The 16,235-nt window shown below is 40.6% G+C and overlaps 1 protein-coding gene across 1 annotated transcript in view; it reads left to right on the top strand.

Annotated features, from left to right (window-relative positions):
• The window catches only part of LOC128652819 (phospholipase A1 member A-like), a 161,131-nt gene that overhangs the window by 98,401 nt on the left and 46,495 nt on the right, over positions 1-16,235 (top strand). The window contains exons 6-9 of the mRNA XM_053705775.1: positions 789-869; positions 5,922-6,089; positions 9,224-9,316; positions 10,786-10,894. Coding sequence (XP_053561750.1) covers positions 789-869; positions 5,922-6,089; positions 9,224-9,316; positions 10,786-10,894 — 451 coding nt within the window. The remainder of the gene's footprint in view (positions 1-788; positions 870-5,921; positions 6,090-9,223; positions 9,317-10,785; positions 10,895-16,235) is intronic.

Raw genomic sequence — 16,235 nt, forward strand, 5'->3', positions numbered from 1 at the left:
TTCATATACACCACTGTTGGAATGGTCTGTTCTATACTATACGTAATTTGTGTGTTGTTACTTATTCATATACACCACTGTTGGAATGGTCTGTTCTATACTATATGTAATTTGTGTGTTGTTACTTATTCATATACACCACTATTGGAATGATCTGTTCTATACTATATGTAATTTGTGTGTTGTTACTTATTCATATACACCACTATTGGAATGATCTGTTCTATACTATATGTAATTTGTGTGTTGTTACTTATTCATATACACCACTTTGGAATGGTCTGTTCTATACTATATGTAATTTGTGTGTTGTTACTTATTCATATACACCACTATTGGAATGATCTGTTCTATACTATATGTAATTTGTGTGTTGTTACTTATTCATATACACCACTATTGGAATGATCTGTTCTATACTATATGTAATTTGTGTGTTGTTACTTATTCATATACACCACTTTTGGAATGGTCTGTTCTATAATATATGTAATTTGTGTGTTGTTACTTGTTCATATACACCACTTTTGGAATGGTCCGTTCTATACCATATGTAATTTGTGCGTTTTTACTAAGTCAGATGCGCCACTGACTTACAACAAAAAGCAGAGCACACTCACCTGTGCTGTATATGATGTTTTGGAGCTATACAAACCAATTTGAATAGGGGATGATATATTTATTAGAGACATCTGTGAATATAACGTGATGTAAGGATTACACTATTGGTTTTATCTGACTGTCTCAAACCATCAGGATTTTTTTTGCACTTTTCTTTTGTGTTTCAGAATTTGGGATCCAAATCCCTGTGGGACATGTGGATTACTACATCAATGGAGGGAGAGATCAGCCCGGCTGTCCATATAACTGTGAGTAAAGTGCACACCTAGCAGAGGTGCAGATCTTACATTGTGTAGTCAGTGAAATTATTTATTTGTTTAAAAAAACTAAACTTACATTATACTTTCATTATTTATTTTGTCAACTTGTGTTGGTTTTATCAATTCCACTGAGTTTCTATAAAGTAACAGGCACCTCCATGTTGGAAACTAAGTTTTCTCTTATCTCTTGAGAGATAGGGTTGCCAGCTATCCTCCACCAAAATACTTTGCAACCTTTAAGTGATTGTGCACAGGCAGTAGAGGGGGCATGGGAAATGGAACAATGAAATCCCTTTTCACAGGCATATGGCAAGACATCAGGATTATTTTACATTGGGGTCTCCAATGCAAACTCCATATATTTTAGGAAATCCTGTTTCCAATGTGCACAGTGAACTCTTGCAGGAATACAGCGACATTCTCCTTCATTTCAGTGAAGTACCACTGATGTGATATGTTTACATATAATAGCAGTATGGTGCTGACTGCTCTACCCAAATATCTGTGGAAGAAGTGTTAAGGACTTACATCAAGGCCACTGCCAAAGGTTCCAATGGCCCACGCTACGGTGCCCGTATCAAGGACACAATAAGATTGGTATCCTCCAATTTTGCAAACATTCCTAAAGCTATATCTGATATCTTCTGCTATGGATGATATTGTATTGTAGACACAATCAGCAGCTTATGAGGGACATTCAAGCAACCTCTAGTGTTAAGACCTATCATGGCCACTGCCCAGACCCCCCTCACACAACTGATGATGTCATTCCTTTTGCTGCCAGTAACACACAAATCTGCTTTTTTGCTTGTTTGATGTCAGTAACACACACACAAGAATGACTTCACTTCCCTTTATGTCCGGTATAACAAACAACAGTGCTTTACATTCTCATGGTTACCAGCAGCTACACATAACTCACACAGCAATGTTTAACACCCCTACCCCATGACTGCTGGTGGTAACACATAAGACAGTAATTTATTTATCCTCCCTGACTGCCAGTGACATAAAGAACAATACCAGCAATTTGTCACTTCTTTGTGAGCCATATTTATATAGCACAGACGCACAAGATGCCTATACAATGTAGCTGACATTCAGGTGACTAAAAACATGGCCGTTTTAGTGTTCAGTATTTTTGTACAGATTTTACTGGGCAGACTGCTGACATAGTGGACTGCCCTGGTAAATGCTAGATACCTAGGTTGGTATTACACTCCTATGGTTTATATAATGATGGTCAAATTCATTTCCGTTTACAACTATTGGAGAATGTGCTGTATAATAACTATTTCCTCTTTAAGGACTCCTTTTTTCTGCAATTACAGGGTACGGCCATGGGCTCTAACGTCGTACCCAATTATGCCAATATTTTTATGAATTCCTTTGAGAAAAAATTTGTGTTAAAAAATGAACTGTTTCGTCAGTGTGGCGCCACCTGGTGGTGCTACTTTGATGACATTTTTGGTGTTTAGGTTGGGGACATTGGAGCCCTTGAGTTGTTTGTTAATGAACTTAACAGTCCAACCAATTATATTAGGTTCAAGCTGACATGGTCTGAGACCAAGATAGATTTCCTTGATGTATTAGAGATTAAGCAAGGAAATGGTTCCAGTACAGACATTTATTGTAAAGAAACAGACCGTAATAGCCTATTGAAATATGATAGTGCTCATCAACAATCACTCATAAAATCTTTTCCCCGTAGTCAATTACTAAGGGAAAGAAAAATTGTATCTGATGATAAAATGGTCCCTTTAAGGTTAAAAGAGATGGGGGGGTAAATTCTTGACTCGGGGTCACCCTAAGAATTTGATTGATCAGGTTATTACAGAGGTTTAATCTATCCCTAGGGAGGAATAAATCACCAAAAAGGTTGGTAGGGTAAAAGATAAGAGACTTACTTTTGTCTCTGAGTACTGCCAGGAGAGTAATCAAATCACTAAGATAATACGCAAACATTGGTACTTGTTGGGTGAGTGTATGGCAGTTATAGAGGAATTTATTTTACCACTTATGCCAGCCTTTAAGAGAAATAAGAATTTGTGAGATACATTGATAAGAGCAGACATTGGTTCCAAGAAAACTTTAAAACAATAATATATCACAGAAAAAAATCTAGGTTTCTACCCTTGCCTCGGTTGCATTAACTGTAGTTCAGTGATCAAAGGGCCCTATTTTACACATCCATTGACTGGGCATAAATTCAAACTTAATGCACACTACACATGTCTCACATCTCATGTTGTTATGTTATCAAATGCTGTTGTGGGCGTGGTTACATTGGGGAGACTACCAGACGTATCAAGGATCATATTAATGAACATAAGATGTGAGATCGTGAAAGATCTTGTGGCGGCACATTTTTTGGAATTTGGCCACCAGATAAACCAATTACATTTTCAAGTAATTGAAAAAATAGAGACTCCAAGATGAGGAGGTAATCGGGATTTGCTCTTGAAACAATGTGACGTTTTTTGGATATTTAAGTTAGATAATTTGGAACCGAGAGGGTTAAACAGGGAGATTGATTGGTCTGTTTTCTATTAGTACATCTTTATTTCTATGGTTGTTTGGAAATTGATTTAGTGTATTTTCTGACAAAAAAAACCTGTTGATATTCAAAAAAAACAGAGTTTATATTATATGATAGATAAATAGATCTTTTAAGGTTGTTGTGAAATGTTCTAACCTGGTCACAGAGAGATAGTTACTATGTTTTTATTTGTACATCACAATGTTGTTTTCTTTATATGTATATACTCTTAGCCTGTGCTAACTCTGCAAATTGATTAAGTGACTTAATAGAATAATTGAGAGTGTTATAAATGAAGGCTTTGGGTCTCACAATAATATCACATGACTAAGGGAACCGCCCCGAAACGTTGTGTTCTGTACTGATCCCCATGTTTGAATAAAGGGATTTTTATGCTGACACTTAATTTCTGTTTTGTTTTTTTAATGCTAGAAACCTGTTAATCCAATTAGAGACAAACAATTAAATAGAGTAAGGCTTGTTAGCTACTCTAATAATCCTTTATTCCACAAAGCCTTGTTTTTACAGCCTCTTGTATTGCCAGTTTTGTTTTAGATAGATAAGGGTAACACCTAGGTTTCAACATGGAGGGACTCATTACTGTATAGAAATTAAACCTATAAACTGTTTAAACAACTAAAATAAATTAAAAAAGAATAAATCTGCATTTTATTCTCAGTCAAATATTTGCTTTAAAGGGACTTCATGATTCAGACAGAACATACAATTTTAAACAACTTTCCAATTTACTTCTATTCTCAAATTTTCATAATTTTCGTATCCTTTGCTGAAAAGTAGGAAGGCAACCTCAGGATCATTCATGTGTCCACAGTATTATATGGCAGCAGTTTTGCAACAATGTAATACATTAGCGAGAGCACTAGATGGCAGCAGTTTTATAACAATGTTATACATTAGCAAGCGCACTAGATGGCAGCAGTTTTATAACAATGTTATACATTAGCAAGAGCACTAGATGGCAGCAGTTCTGTAACAATGTTATACATTAGCAAGAGCACTAGATGGCAGCAGTTTTATAACAATGTTATACATTAGCAAGAGCACTAGATGACAGCAGTTTTATAATAATGTTATACATTAGCAAGAGCACTAGATGGCAGCAGTTTTATAACAATGTTATACATTAGCAAGCGCACTAGATGACAGCAGTTTTATAACAATGTTATACATTAGCAAGAGCACTAGATGGCAGCAGTTTTATAATAATGTTATACATTAGCAAGAGTGCTAGATGGCAGCAGTTTTATAACAATGTTATACATTAGCAAGAGCACTAGATGTCAGCAGTTTTGCAACAGTGTTATACATTAGTGAGAGCACTAGATGGCAGCAGTTTTATAACAATGTTATACATTAGCAAGCGCACTAGATGACAGCAGTTTTATAACAATGTTATACATTAGCAAGCGCACTAGATGGCAGCAGTTTTATAACAATGTTATACATTAGCAAGAACACTAAATGGCAGCAGTTTATAATAATGTTATACATTAGCAAGAGCACTAGATGGCAGCAGTTTTATAATAATGTTATACATTAGCAAGAGCACTAGATGGCAGCAGTTTATAATAATGTTATACATTAGCAAGAGCACTAGATGGCAGCAGTTTTATAACAATGTTATACATTAGCAAGAGCACTAGATGGCAGCAGTTTTATAACAATGTTATACATTAGCAAGAGTACTAGATGGCAGCAGTTTTATAACAATGTTATACATTAGCAAGAGCACTAGATGGCAGCAGTTTTATAACAATATTATACATTAGCGAGAGCACTAGATGGCAGCAGTTTTATAACAATGTTATACATTAGCAAGAGCACTAGATGGCAGCAGTTTTGCAACAGTGTTATACATTAGTGAGAGCACTAGATGGCAGCACTATCTCCGGTCATGTAGCGCTCAACACATGTGCATTCTGCCTACCTACATATCTCTTCAACAAAGAATAACATAAGAACGGGGCAAATTTAATAATAGAAGTAAATTGGAATCTTTTAAAAATATATTCTCTATCTGAATCATGAAAGAAAAAATATGGGGTTCATGCCCCTTTAAATACATTGTATCTAACAGTTATTTATGGTTTAGGGGCCTATTTAACAAAGGTCTGTTGGACCTGATCCGACAGTGCGGATCAGGTCCAACAGACCTCTCTGAGTGCAAAGAGCAATACGCTCTCCATAATCAGCATTGCACCAGCAGCTCTTGTGAGCTGCTGGTGCAACGCCACCCCCTGCAGATTCGCGGGCAAACGGCTGCCAGCAGGGGGGTGTCAATCAACCCGATCGTACTCGATCTGGTTGAATTGCGGCGATGTCTGTCCGCCTGCTCAGAGCAGTCGTACAGGGTTATGGAGCAGCAGTCTTTAGACCGCTGCTTCATAACTGGTGTTTCTGGTGAGCCCCTTAATATCTGTTTAAAGATAAACTCAGCTGAAACCTCCATATTTGAGCTGCCTGTTTGTTTTCTCTTGCAGTGTATAAATACATGATCTGTGATCACGCGAGATCTGTTAGCATATACATCAATGCTGTCCTGGGCCTCTGCTCGTACATAGGATATCCCTGCCCCAGCTATGACAAGTTCCGCACCGGCGAGTGTGTGACCTGCACCAACCCTCTGCTGCCGTCCTGTCCACTGATAGGTGAAAATTCCTTACCTTGTATACGCCCACAGGTGGTATATATTAGAAGAGCTATGTGAAATGCTTTGTATGTCTTTTTCCATTCCTCTCCCAGCCATTCCTTTCTCTCTCTCACAGCCATTCCTCTCGCAGCCATTCTTCTCAAAACTATTGCTCTCCCAGCCACTCCTCTCCCAACCATTCCTCTCCAGCCACTCCTCTCCCAGCCACTCCTCTCCAAACCGTTCCTCCCCCAGCCATTCCTCTCTCAGCCACTCCTCTCCCAGCCACTCCTCTCCCAGCCACTCCTCTCCCAGCCATTACTGTCCCAGACACTCCTCTCCCAGCCATTCCTCTCCTAGCCACTCCTCTCCTAGCCACTCCTCTCCTAGCCACTCCTCTCCCAGCCATTCCTCTCTCAGCCACTCCTCTCCCAGCCACTCCTCTCCCAGCCATTCCTCTCTCAGCCATTCCTCTCCCCAGCCATTCCTCTCCCAGCCATTCCTCTCCCAGCCATTCCTTTCCCAACCATTTTCCCCCCAGCTATTCCTCTCCCAGCCATTCCTTTCCCAGTAATTTCTATCCCAACTATTCCTCTTCCAGTCACTCCTCTCTCAGCCACTCCTCTCTCAGCCATTCCTCTAACAGCCACTCCTCTCCCAGCCATTCCTCTCCCAGCCATTCCTTTCCCAGCCATTTCTCTCCCAGATATTCCTCTCCCAGTCATTCCTCTCCCAGTCATTCCTCTCTCAGTCATTTCTTTCTGAGCCATTCCTCTCCCAGCCACTCTTTTTTTTAGCTATTCCTCTCTCAGCAACTCCTCTCCCAGCCATTCCTCTCTCAGCCACTCCTCTTTCAGCAATTCCTCTTCCAGCCACTTCTCTCCCAGCCACTCCTCTCTCAGCCATTCCTCTCCCAGCCACTCCTCTCCCAGCCATTCCTTTCCTAGCCATTCCTCTCCCAGGAATTCCTCTCTCAGTCATTTCTTTCCCAGCCATTCCTCTCCCAGCCACTCCTTTTTTTAGCTATTCCTCTCTCAGTAACTCCTCTCCCAGCCATTCCTCTCCCAGCCACTCCTCTCCCAGTGATTCCTTTCCCAGCCATTCCTCTCTCAGCCACTCCTCTCCCAGCCACTCCTCTCCCAGCCACTCCTCTCCCAGCCACTCCTCTCCCAGCCACTCCTCTCCCAGCCATTACTGTCCCAGACACTCCTCTCCCAGCCATTCCTCTCCTAGCCACTCCTCTCCTAGCCACTCCTCTCCTAGCCACTCCTCTCCCAGCCATTCCTCTCTCAGCCACTCCTCTCCCAGCCACTCCTCTCCCAGCCATTCCTCTCTCAGCCATTCCTCTCCCCAGCCATTCCTCTCCCAGCCATTCCTCTCCCAGCCATTCCTTTCCCAGCCATTTTCCCCCAGCTATTCCTCTCCCAGCCATTCCTTTCCCAGTCATTTCTCTCCCAACTATTCCTCTTCCAGTCACTCCTCTCTCAGGCACTCCTCTCTCAGCCATTCCTCTACCAGCCACTCCTCTCCCAGCCATTCCTCTCCCAGCCATTCCTCTCCCAGCCATTCCTTTCTGAGCCATTCCTTTCCCAGCCATTTCTCTCCCAGATATTCCTCTCCCAGTCATTCCTCTCCCAGTCATTCCTCTCTCAGTCATTTCTTTCTGAGCCATTCCTCTCCCAGCCACTCTTTTTTTTAGCTATTCCTCTCTCAGCAACTCCTCTCCCAGCCATTCCTCTCTCAGCCACTCCTCTTTCAGCAATTCCTCTTCCAGCCACTTCTCTCCCAGCCACTCCTCTCCCAGCCACTCCTCTCTCAGCCATTCCTCTCCCAGCCACTCCTCTCCCAGCCATTCCTTTCCTAGCCATTCCTCTCCCAGGAATTCCTCTCTCAGTCATTTCTTTCCCAGCCATTCCTCTCCCAGCCACTCCTTTTTTTAGCTATTCCTCTCTCAGTAACTCCTCTCCCAGCCATTCCTCTCCCAGCCACTCCTCTCCCAGTGATTCCTTTCCCAGCCATACCTCTCTCAGCCACTCCTCTTTCAGCCATTCCTCTCCCAGTCACTCCTCTCCCAGCCATTCCTCTCTCAGACACTCCTCTCCCAGTCATTCCTTTCCCAGCCATTCCTCTCCCAGCTATTCCTCCTTCCAGTCACTCCTCTCTCAGCCATTCCTTTCTCAGTCACTCCTCTTTCAGCCATTTCTCTTTCAGCCATTCCTCTTCCCAGCCATTCCTCTCCCCAGCCATTCCTCTCCCAGCCACTCCTCTCTCAGCCACTCCTCTCTCAGCCACTCCTCTCTCAGCCACTCCTCTCTCAGCCATTCCTCTTCCAGCCATTCCTCTTCCAGCTACTCATCTCTCAGCAATTCCTCTCTAAGACATCAGTTTGGCAATGCTCTACTGTTCTAGAGCTGAACACATCCACCGAGTCAATAAAGGGAAGCATATGTATATAGACAACAATCATCAGATGTGCTCAGCTCAGAATCGATAGTGCATTGCCACAGATGCTGACTTTACCTCACCACCCCTTTTAGCTGGGTAATTTCAAGCAATGGTGTATAATAAAATTATCTAGACACTCAGGGCTGTTCCACAGGTTGCATCTGACCCTCCAAGGGTTTTTGTGTGTGGCACCACCAAGCAGAATACAGGCATTTAGCCCACACTAAATAAAGTACGTAAACATTCAACAAGAAAATGCTCTAATTTGTTATTGCACTGTTGCTTGCATATACCTATACTGCTGCAAAAGAGTTAAATACATACAGTAAGCTTAAAAGCAGCAATGCCCTACTGGGAGCTAGATTAACACATCTGGTGAGCCAATGACAAAAGACATATGTGTGTAGCCACCAGTCATTAGCTAGCTCACAGTAGTGCATAACTGGAGACACGTGCACACCCCTGAGCTCCTATCAGCCTACCTAAATTTGCTCTTCAACAATGGATACCAAGAGAACAAAGCAAATGTATAAGTAAATTAAAAAGTTATTTAGTCCCTATAAGAAGATTGTGCTGCTGTTTTTGTACTTATAAACTGAAAGGTTTGTTGTGCAGAGGCCATGGCAGATTTGCAGCTTGATATTATTCAGCAATACTGAAATAAAGACTGTACCCTACAGCACTTCACATTGTCACCCTTCTCTGTAGGGCAGGAACAAATGGCATTAACCTCTGGGAACAACACCTTGCTAAGTGAAGTTCAGCTTTTTATGATGACTACTCCAAGTGATCCATATTGTGGTGAGTAAAGACTAACCAGCCTAGAACCCTCTGGTGTGCACATAATTATGCAGCTCTAAACAGTGAGTGCCTTTGCTCTGGTTAACTTAATTCAATTACATTTGCACAAGTTTGTGTTTTATATACAACAAGCAGACAAAGGGGATGTGTGATTGATACAACAGCAGTGGTTTGTTTTATACGCTGAATTAATATAACTGCCTCTATGGGGCACATTTATTAATGTGCGAGCCGACATGATACAAAGTAGCGGATCATGTCCGCCTCACATCGATAAATGCCGACAGCATACTCTGTCAGCATTATCATTGTACCAGCAGTTCTTGTGAACTGCTGGTGTAATGCCGCCCCCTGCAGATTCGCAGCCAATTGGCCGCTAGCAGGGGGTGTCAATCAGCCCGATGGTATTCGATCGGGTTGATTTCTGTCCGCGGCCTCAGAGCAGATGGACAAGTTATGGAGCAGCGTTATTTCGACCGTTGCTTCATAACTTCTGTTTCCAGCGAGCCTGAAGAAATTAAGCTCCATTCGGAGCTTGATAAATATGCCCCTATAGGTCAACCTGTTGCTGTAATAAACTTGCATTTGCTTGTGAAAGTATATTAGATTGTTTCTAGATCCTGTGCGTAGGATTCAGACATGATTCTAGGTTTCATGTGCTTAAAGAAGGAATAAAGTGGTTTCTGTATCCTATGTAAGGGGTTCAGAGATGATTTGGGGTCTCGTTTACTTTCTGAAGAGTATCAAGTGATTTCTGTATCCTGTGTGAGGGGTTCAGAGATGATTTGGGGTCTCGTTTACTTTCTGAAGAGTATCAAGTGATTTCTGTATCCTGTGTGAGGGGTTCAGAGATGATTTGGGGTCTCATTTACTTTCTGAAGAGTATCAAGTGATTTCTGTATCCTGTGTGAGGGGTTCAGAGATGATTTGGGGTCTCGTTTACTTTCTGAAGAGTATCAAGTGATTTCTGTATCCTGTGTGAGGGGTTCAGAGATGATTTGGGGTCTCATTTACTTTCTGAAGAGTATGAAGTGATTTCTGTATCCTGTTTGAGGGGTTCAGAGATGATTTGAGGTCTCATTTACTTTCTGAAGAGTATCAAGTGATTTCTTTATCCTGTGTGAGGGGTTCAGAGATGATTTGAGGTCTCATTTGTTGCTGAAGGGAATCAAATAGTTTATGTATTATGTGTTAGAGGTTCAGCGATGATTATAACTCTGAGCTGCTTGTTGCTTGATGAAAAATGTGATTTCTGTATCCTGCGTGAGGGGCTCAGGGGTGAGTTGAGGTCTCATTGCTTGATGATGAATATCAAGTGGTTTTTGTATCCTGTTTAAGAGTTTCAGAGATGATTTTGGGTCGCATTTGCTTCCTGAAGGATATCAAGTGGTTTCTGTATCTTATTTTAGGGCTTCAGAGATGATTTGGGTCTTATAAAATTTATAAACCTTCTTTTTCCCTCTGTGCAGCTCATCATGTCCTACTCGAGTTTACTTTGACTGAATACAAGAACATCAGCACTAATATTAATATACAGCTGAGGAGCGACACGTACAGCACCAGGACAATTATCAACATGTGAGTGTGCCCTATTTATTTGTTTGGGAATTGCTTGTCCTACCATTCTATATTTCTTTCATGTAATTGGCAAGAGTCCATGAGCTAGTGACCTATGGGATATACATTTCTACCAGGAGGGGCAAAGTTTCCCAAACCTCAATATGCCTATAAATACACACCTCACCACACCCACAATTCAGTTTTACAAACTTTGCCTCCTATGGAGGTGGTGAAGTAAGTTTGTGCTAAGATTTCTACGTTGATATGCGCTTCTCAGCATTGTTGAAGCCCGATTCCTCTCAGAGTACAGCGAATGTCAGAGGGATGTGAAGGGAGTATCACTTATTGAATACGATGATTTCCCTAACGGGGGTCTATTTCATGGGTTCTCTGTTATCGGTCGTAGAGATTCATCTCCTACCTCCCTTTTCAGATCGACGATATACTCTCAATTTACCATTACCTCTACTAATAACTGTTTTAGTACTGGTTTGGCTATCTGCTATATGTGGATGGGTGTCTTTTGGTAAGTATGTTTTTTATTACTTAAGACACCTCAGCTATGCTTTGGCACTTTATGCATTTATATAAAGTTCTAAATATATGTATTGTACTTATATTTGCCATGAGTCAGGTTCATGTATTTCCTTCTGCAGACTGTCAGTTTCATATTTGGGTAATATAAACATCTTTTATAGAAAAAAAAATCTTACCTGGGGTTTAGTCTTTTTTCAATTGACTACTTCTTGCAAATTGCGGGTGGCATTAGGCCCGCGGGTGCGTCAAATGGTAAACTTTATTGCGTCATTCTTGGCGCGAAAATATTTTTGGCGCGGAAAAATACGTCTATGACGCAACTTCGTCATTTCCGGCGTCATACTTGACGCCGAGACTTTTCACAGGGTTGCGTCATTAGTGACGCGAGTGTGTCATTTCCGGTTATTTTTGGCGCCAAAAAGTTTACGTTACGTTGTGCGTCATACTTGGTGCCAAACTTTTTCATTATTTCAATACCCCATTGATGTTTGCCTCTTGATTTTTTCTCTATCAGAGGCCTATGCTATTTGCTTTTTTTTCCCATTCCTGAAACTATCATATAAGGAAATAGATAATTTTGCTTTTTATGTTGTTTTTTTCTCTTACATTTTGCAAGATGTCTTTATCTGATCCTGCCTCAGAAGTATCTGCTGGAACATTGCTGCCTGACATCGGTCCTACCAAAGCTAAGTGCATTTAACATTATAGTAAATTAAAAAAAAAACTTTTAAATCATTTTGCTATTGTAATCTAATTTCATTTTCTATCAGGCCTGTGTCTCAGGCTCACACAGCATATACTGTGGTTAATTTCTCTGTGCCAGCCAGGCAGCCACCACTCATATCTGCTTAACATTAGTGTAAATTTAAACAACCAAACTTTTAAATCATTTTGCTAGTGTAATCTAATTTCATTTTCTATCAGGCCTGTGTGTCAGGCTTACACAGCATACACTGTGGTTAATTGCTGTGCCAGCAGCCACCACTCATATCTGCTTAACATTATTTTAAATTTAAAAAACAAAACTTTTAAATAATTTTGCTAGTGTAATCTAATTTCATTTTCTATCAGGCCTGTGTGTCAGGCTTACACAGCATACACTGTGGTTAATTGCTGTGCCAGCAGACACCACTCATATCTGCTTAACATTATTTTAAATTTAAAAAACAAAACTTTTAAATCATTTTATTAGTGTAATCTAATTTCATTTTCTATCAGGCCTGTGTGTCAGGCTTACACAGCATACACTGTGGTTAATTGCTGTGCCAGCAGACACCACTCATATCTGCTTAACATTATTTTAAATTTTAAAAAAAAACTTTTAAATCATTTTGCTAGTGTAATCTAATTTCATTTTCTATCAGGCCTGTGTCTCAAGCTCACACAGCATATACTGTGGTTAATTGCTCTGTGCCAGCAGCCACCACTCATATCTGCTTAACATTAGTGTAAATTTAAACAACCAAACTTTTAAATCATTTTGCTAGTGTAATCTAATTTCATTTTCTATCAGGCCTGTATGTCAGGCTTCTGTGGTTAATTGCTGTGCCAGCAGCCACCACTCATATCTGCTTAACATTATTGTAAATTTAAAAAAAAAACGTTTAAACCATTTTGCTAGTGTAATCTAATTTCATTTTCTATCAGGCCTGTGTCTCAGGCTCACACAGCATATACTGTGGTTAATTGCTTTGCCAGCCACCACTCCAGCCACCACTCATAAACATTATTGTAAATTAAAAAAAAAAAATTAAATCATTTTGCTAGTGTAATCTAATTTCATTTTCCATCAGGCCTGTGTGTCAGGCCCATATCATATAGTGTGATTAATAGCTCTTTTTTTCCACCATTTATATCTGGTGTAACATTAGTGTAAATTTAAAAAAAAACATTTTTTACATCAGTCCTCTTCTAGTGTTATTTAATATTAGTTGCCAGGCCAGCCTGGCTGCCATTAGTGCCAGCCTGTGTGTCAGGCTGCCAGCATATACTGTGCCTACTTCCATCCTCAGTGCCAGTCCACCACTCCTATCTGGTGTAACATTAGTTTACATTTTTTTTTAAAAAAACTTTTACATCAGTCTTCTAGTGTTATGTCATTTTAGTTGCCAGGCCAGCCTGCCATTAGTGCCAGCCTGTGTGTCAGGCTGCCAGCACATACTGTGCCTACTTCTACCCTGAGTGCCATCACTCCTATCTGTTGTAACATTAGTGTAACTTTTTTAAAAACAAACGTTTACATCAGTCTGCTATTGTTATTTAATTGCAGTTGCCTGTCTGCCCGCGTGTGTGACAGGCCCACTTTCCAACTAGTGCCACGAATCATATTTGTTATAACAGTAGTGTAAATATTTAAAATAAAAACGTTTTTGACTGTGAATCATCAGTCTGCTAGTGCAATTAAATTGCAGTTGCCTGCCTGTCAGCGTGTGTGCCAGGCCCACTTGCCAACTAGTGCCACCAATCATATTTGTTATAACAGTATTGTAAATATTTAAAATAAAAACTTTTTTGACTGAGAAACATCAGTCATCTAGTGTAATCTAATTGCAGTTGCCTTCCTCCCAGCGTGTGTGCCAGGCCCACTTGCCAACTAGTGCCACCAATCATATTTGTTATAACAGTAGTGTAAATATTTAAAAAAAATATTTTTTGACTGTGAAAGATCAGTCTGCTAGTGTAATCTAATTGAAGTTGCCTGCCTGCCAGCGTGTGTGCCAGGCCCACTTGCTGCCAACTATTGCCACCAATCATATTTGTTATAACAGTTTTGAAAATATTTAAAATCAAAACTTTTTTGACTGTGAATCATCAGTCTGCTAGTGCAATTGAATTGCAGTTGCCTGCCTGCCAGCGTGTGTGCCAGGCCCACTTGCCAACTAGTTCCACCAATCATATTTGTTCTAACAGTATTGTAAATATTTAAAATAAAAAAAATTTAGACTGTGAATCATCAGTCTTCTAGTGCAAATGAATTGCAGTTTCCTGCCTGCCAGCATGTGTGCCAGGCCCACTAGCCAACTAGTGCCACCAATCATATTTGTTGTATCAGTATTGTAAATATTTAAAATCAAAACTTTTTTTACTGTGAATCATCAGTCTGCTAGTGCCATTGAATTGCAGTAGCCTGCCTGCCAGCGTGTGTGCCAGCCCACTTGCTGCCAACTACTGCCACCAATCATGTTTGTTATATCAGTATTGTAAATATTTAAAATAAAAACTTTTTTGACTGTGAAACATCAGTCATCTAGTGTAATCTAATTGCAGTTGCCTTCCTCCCAGCGTGTGTGCCAGGTCCACTTGCCAAGCCAACTAGTACCACCAATCATATTTGTTCTAACAGGTTTGAAAATATTTAAAATAAAAACTTTTTTTACTGTGAATCATCAGTCTGCTAGTGCAATTGAATTGCAGTTGCCTGCCTGACAGCGTGTGTGCCAGGCCCACTTGCCAACTAGTGCCACCAATCATATTTGTTATAACAGTATTGTAAATATTTAAAATAAAAACTTTTTTGACTGAGAAACATCAGTCATCTAGTGTAATCTAATTGCAGTTGCCTTCCTCCCAGCGTGTGTGCCAGGCCCACTTGCCAACTAGTGCCATCAATCATATTTGTTATAACAGTAGTGTAAATATTTAAAAAATATATTTTTTGACTGTGAAAGATCAGTCTGCTAGTGTAATCTAATTGAAGTTGCCTGCCTGCCAGCGTGTGTGCCAGGCCCACTTGCTGCCAACTATTGCCACCAATCATATTTGTTATAATAGTTTTGACAATATTTAAAATCAAAACTTTTTTGACTGTGAATCATCAGTCTGCTAGTGCAATTGAATTGCAGTTGCCTGCCTGCCAGCGTGTGTGCCAGGCCCACTTGCCAACTAGTTCCACCAATCATATTTGTTCTAACAGTATTGTAAATATTTAAAATAAAAAAAATTTAGACTGTGAATCATCAGTCTGCTAGTGCCATTGAATTGCAGTTGCCTGCCTGCCAGCGTGTGTGCCAGCCCACTTGCTGCCAACTACTGCCACCAATCATGTTTGTTATATCAGTATTGTAAATATTTAAAATCAAAACTTTTTTGACTGTGAAACATCAGTCATCTAGTGTAATCTAATTGCAGTTGCCTTCCTCCCAGCGTGTGTGCCAGGCCCACTTGCCAAGCCAACTAGTGCCACCAATCATATTTGTTCTAACAGGTTTGAAAATATTTAAAATAAAAACTTTTTTTACTGTGAATCATCAGTCTGCTAGTGCAATTAAATTGCAGTTGCCTGCCTGACAGCGTGTGTGCCAGGCCCACTTGCCGTTTCCAACTAGTGCCACCAATCATATTCGTTCTAACAGTATTGTAAAAAAATTTTAAAAAAACTTTTTGGACTGTGAAGCATCAGTCAGCTAGTGTAATCTAATTGCAGTTGCCTTCCTCCCAGCGTGTGTGCCAGCCAGGCCCACTTGCCAACTAGTGCCACCAATCATATTTGTTGTCACAGTACTTTTAATATTTAAAAAATAAAACATTTTTACTTTGAAACATCAGTCTGTTTTTTTGTGTCAGGCTCACAGCGTATACTGTGCCCACTTGCCCAGTGCCACCACTCATAATTTGTTTAATAGTATTGTAAGTGTACATTTTTAAAAAAATGACAGGCAGAGGCAGGCCACCCCGCAGGTGCCGTCGTGGTCGTGGTGCTGTGGTTCCTTTAGACCCTACAAATATGCACATTGTTAAGAGGCCAGGTGCCAGGGACGTGAAAAGTTCTAAGGAGGACGTAGTTGAATGGCTAACCTTGACGCACCACCCACCTCCAGCTGTG

The sequence above is a fragment of the Bombina bombina genome, chromosome 3 (genome assembly GCF_027579735.1).
Source record: "Bombina bombina isolate aBomBom1 chromosome 3, aBomBom1.pri, whole genome shotgun sequence".
Lineage (NCBI taxonomy): Eukaryota > Metazoa > Chordata > Amphibia > Anura > Bombinatoridae > Bombina > Bombina bombina.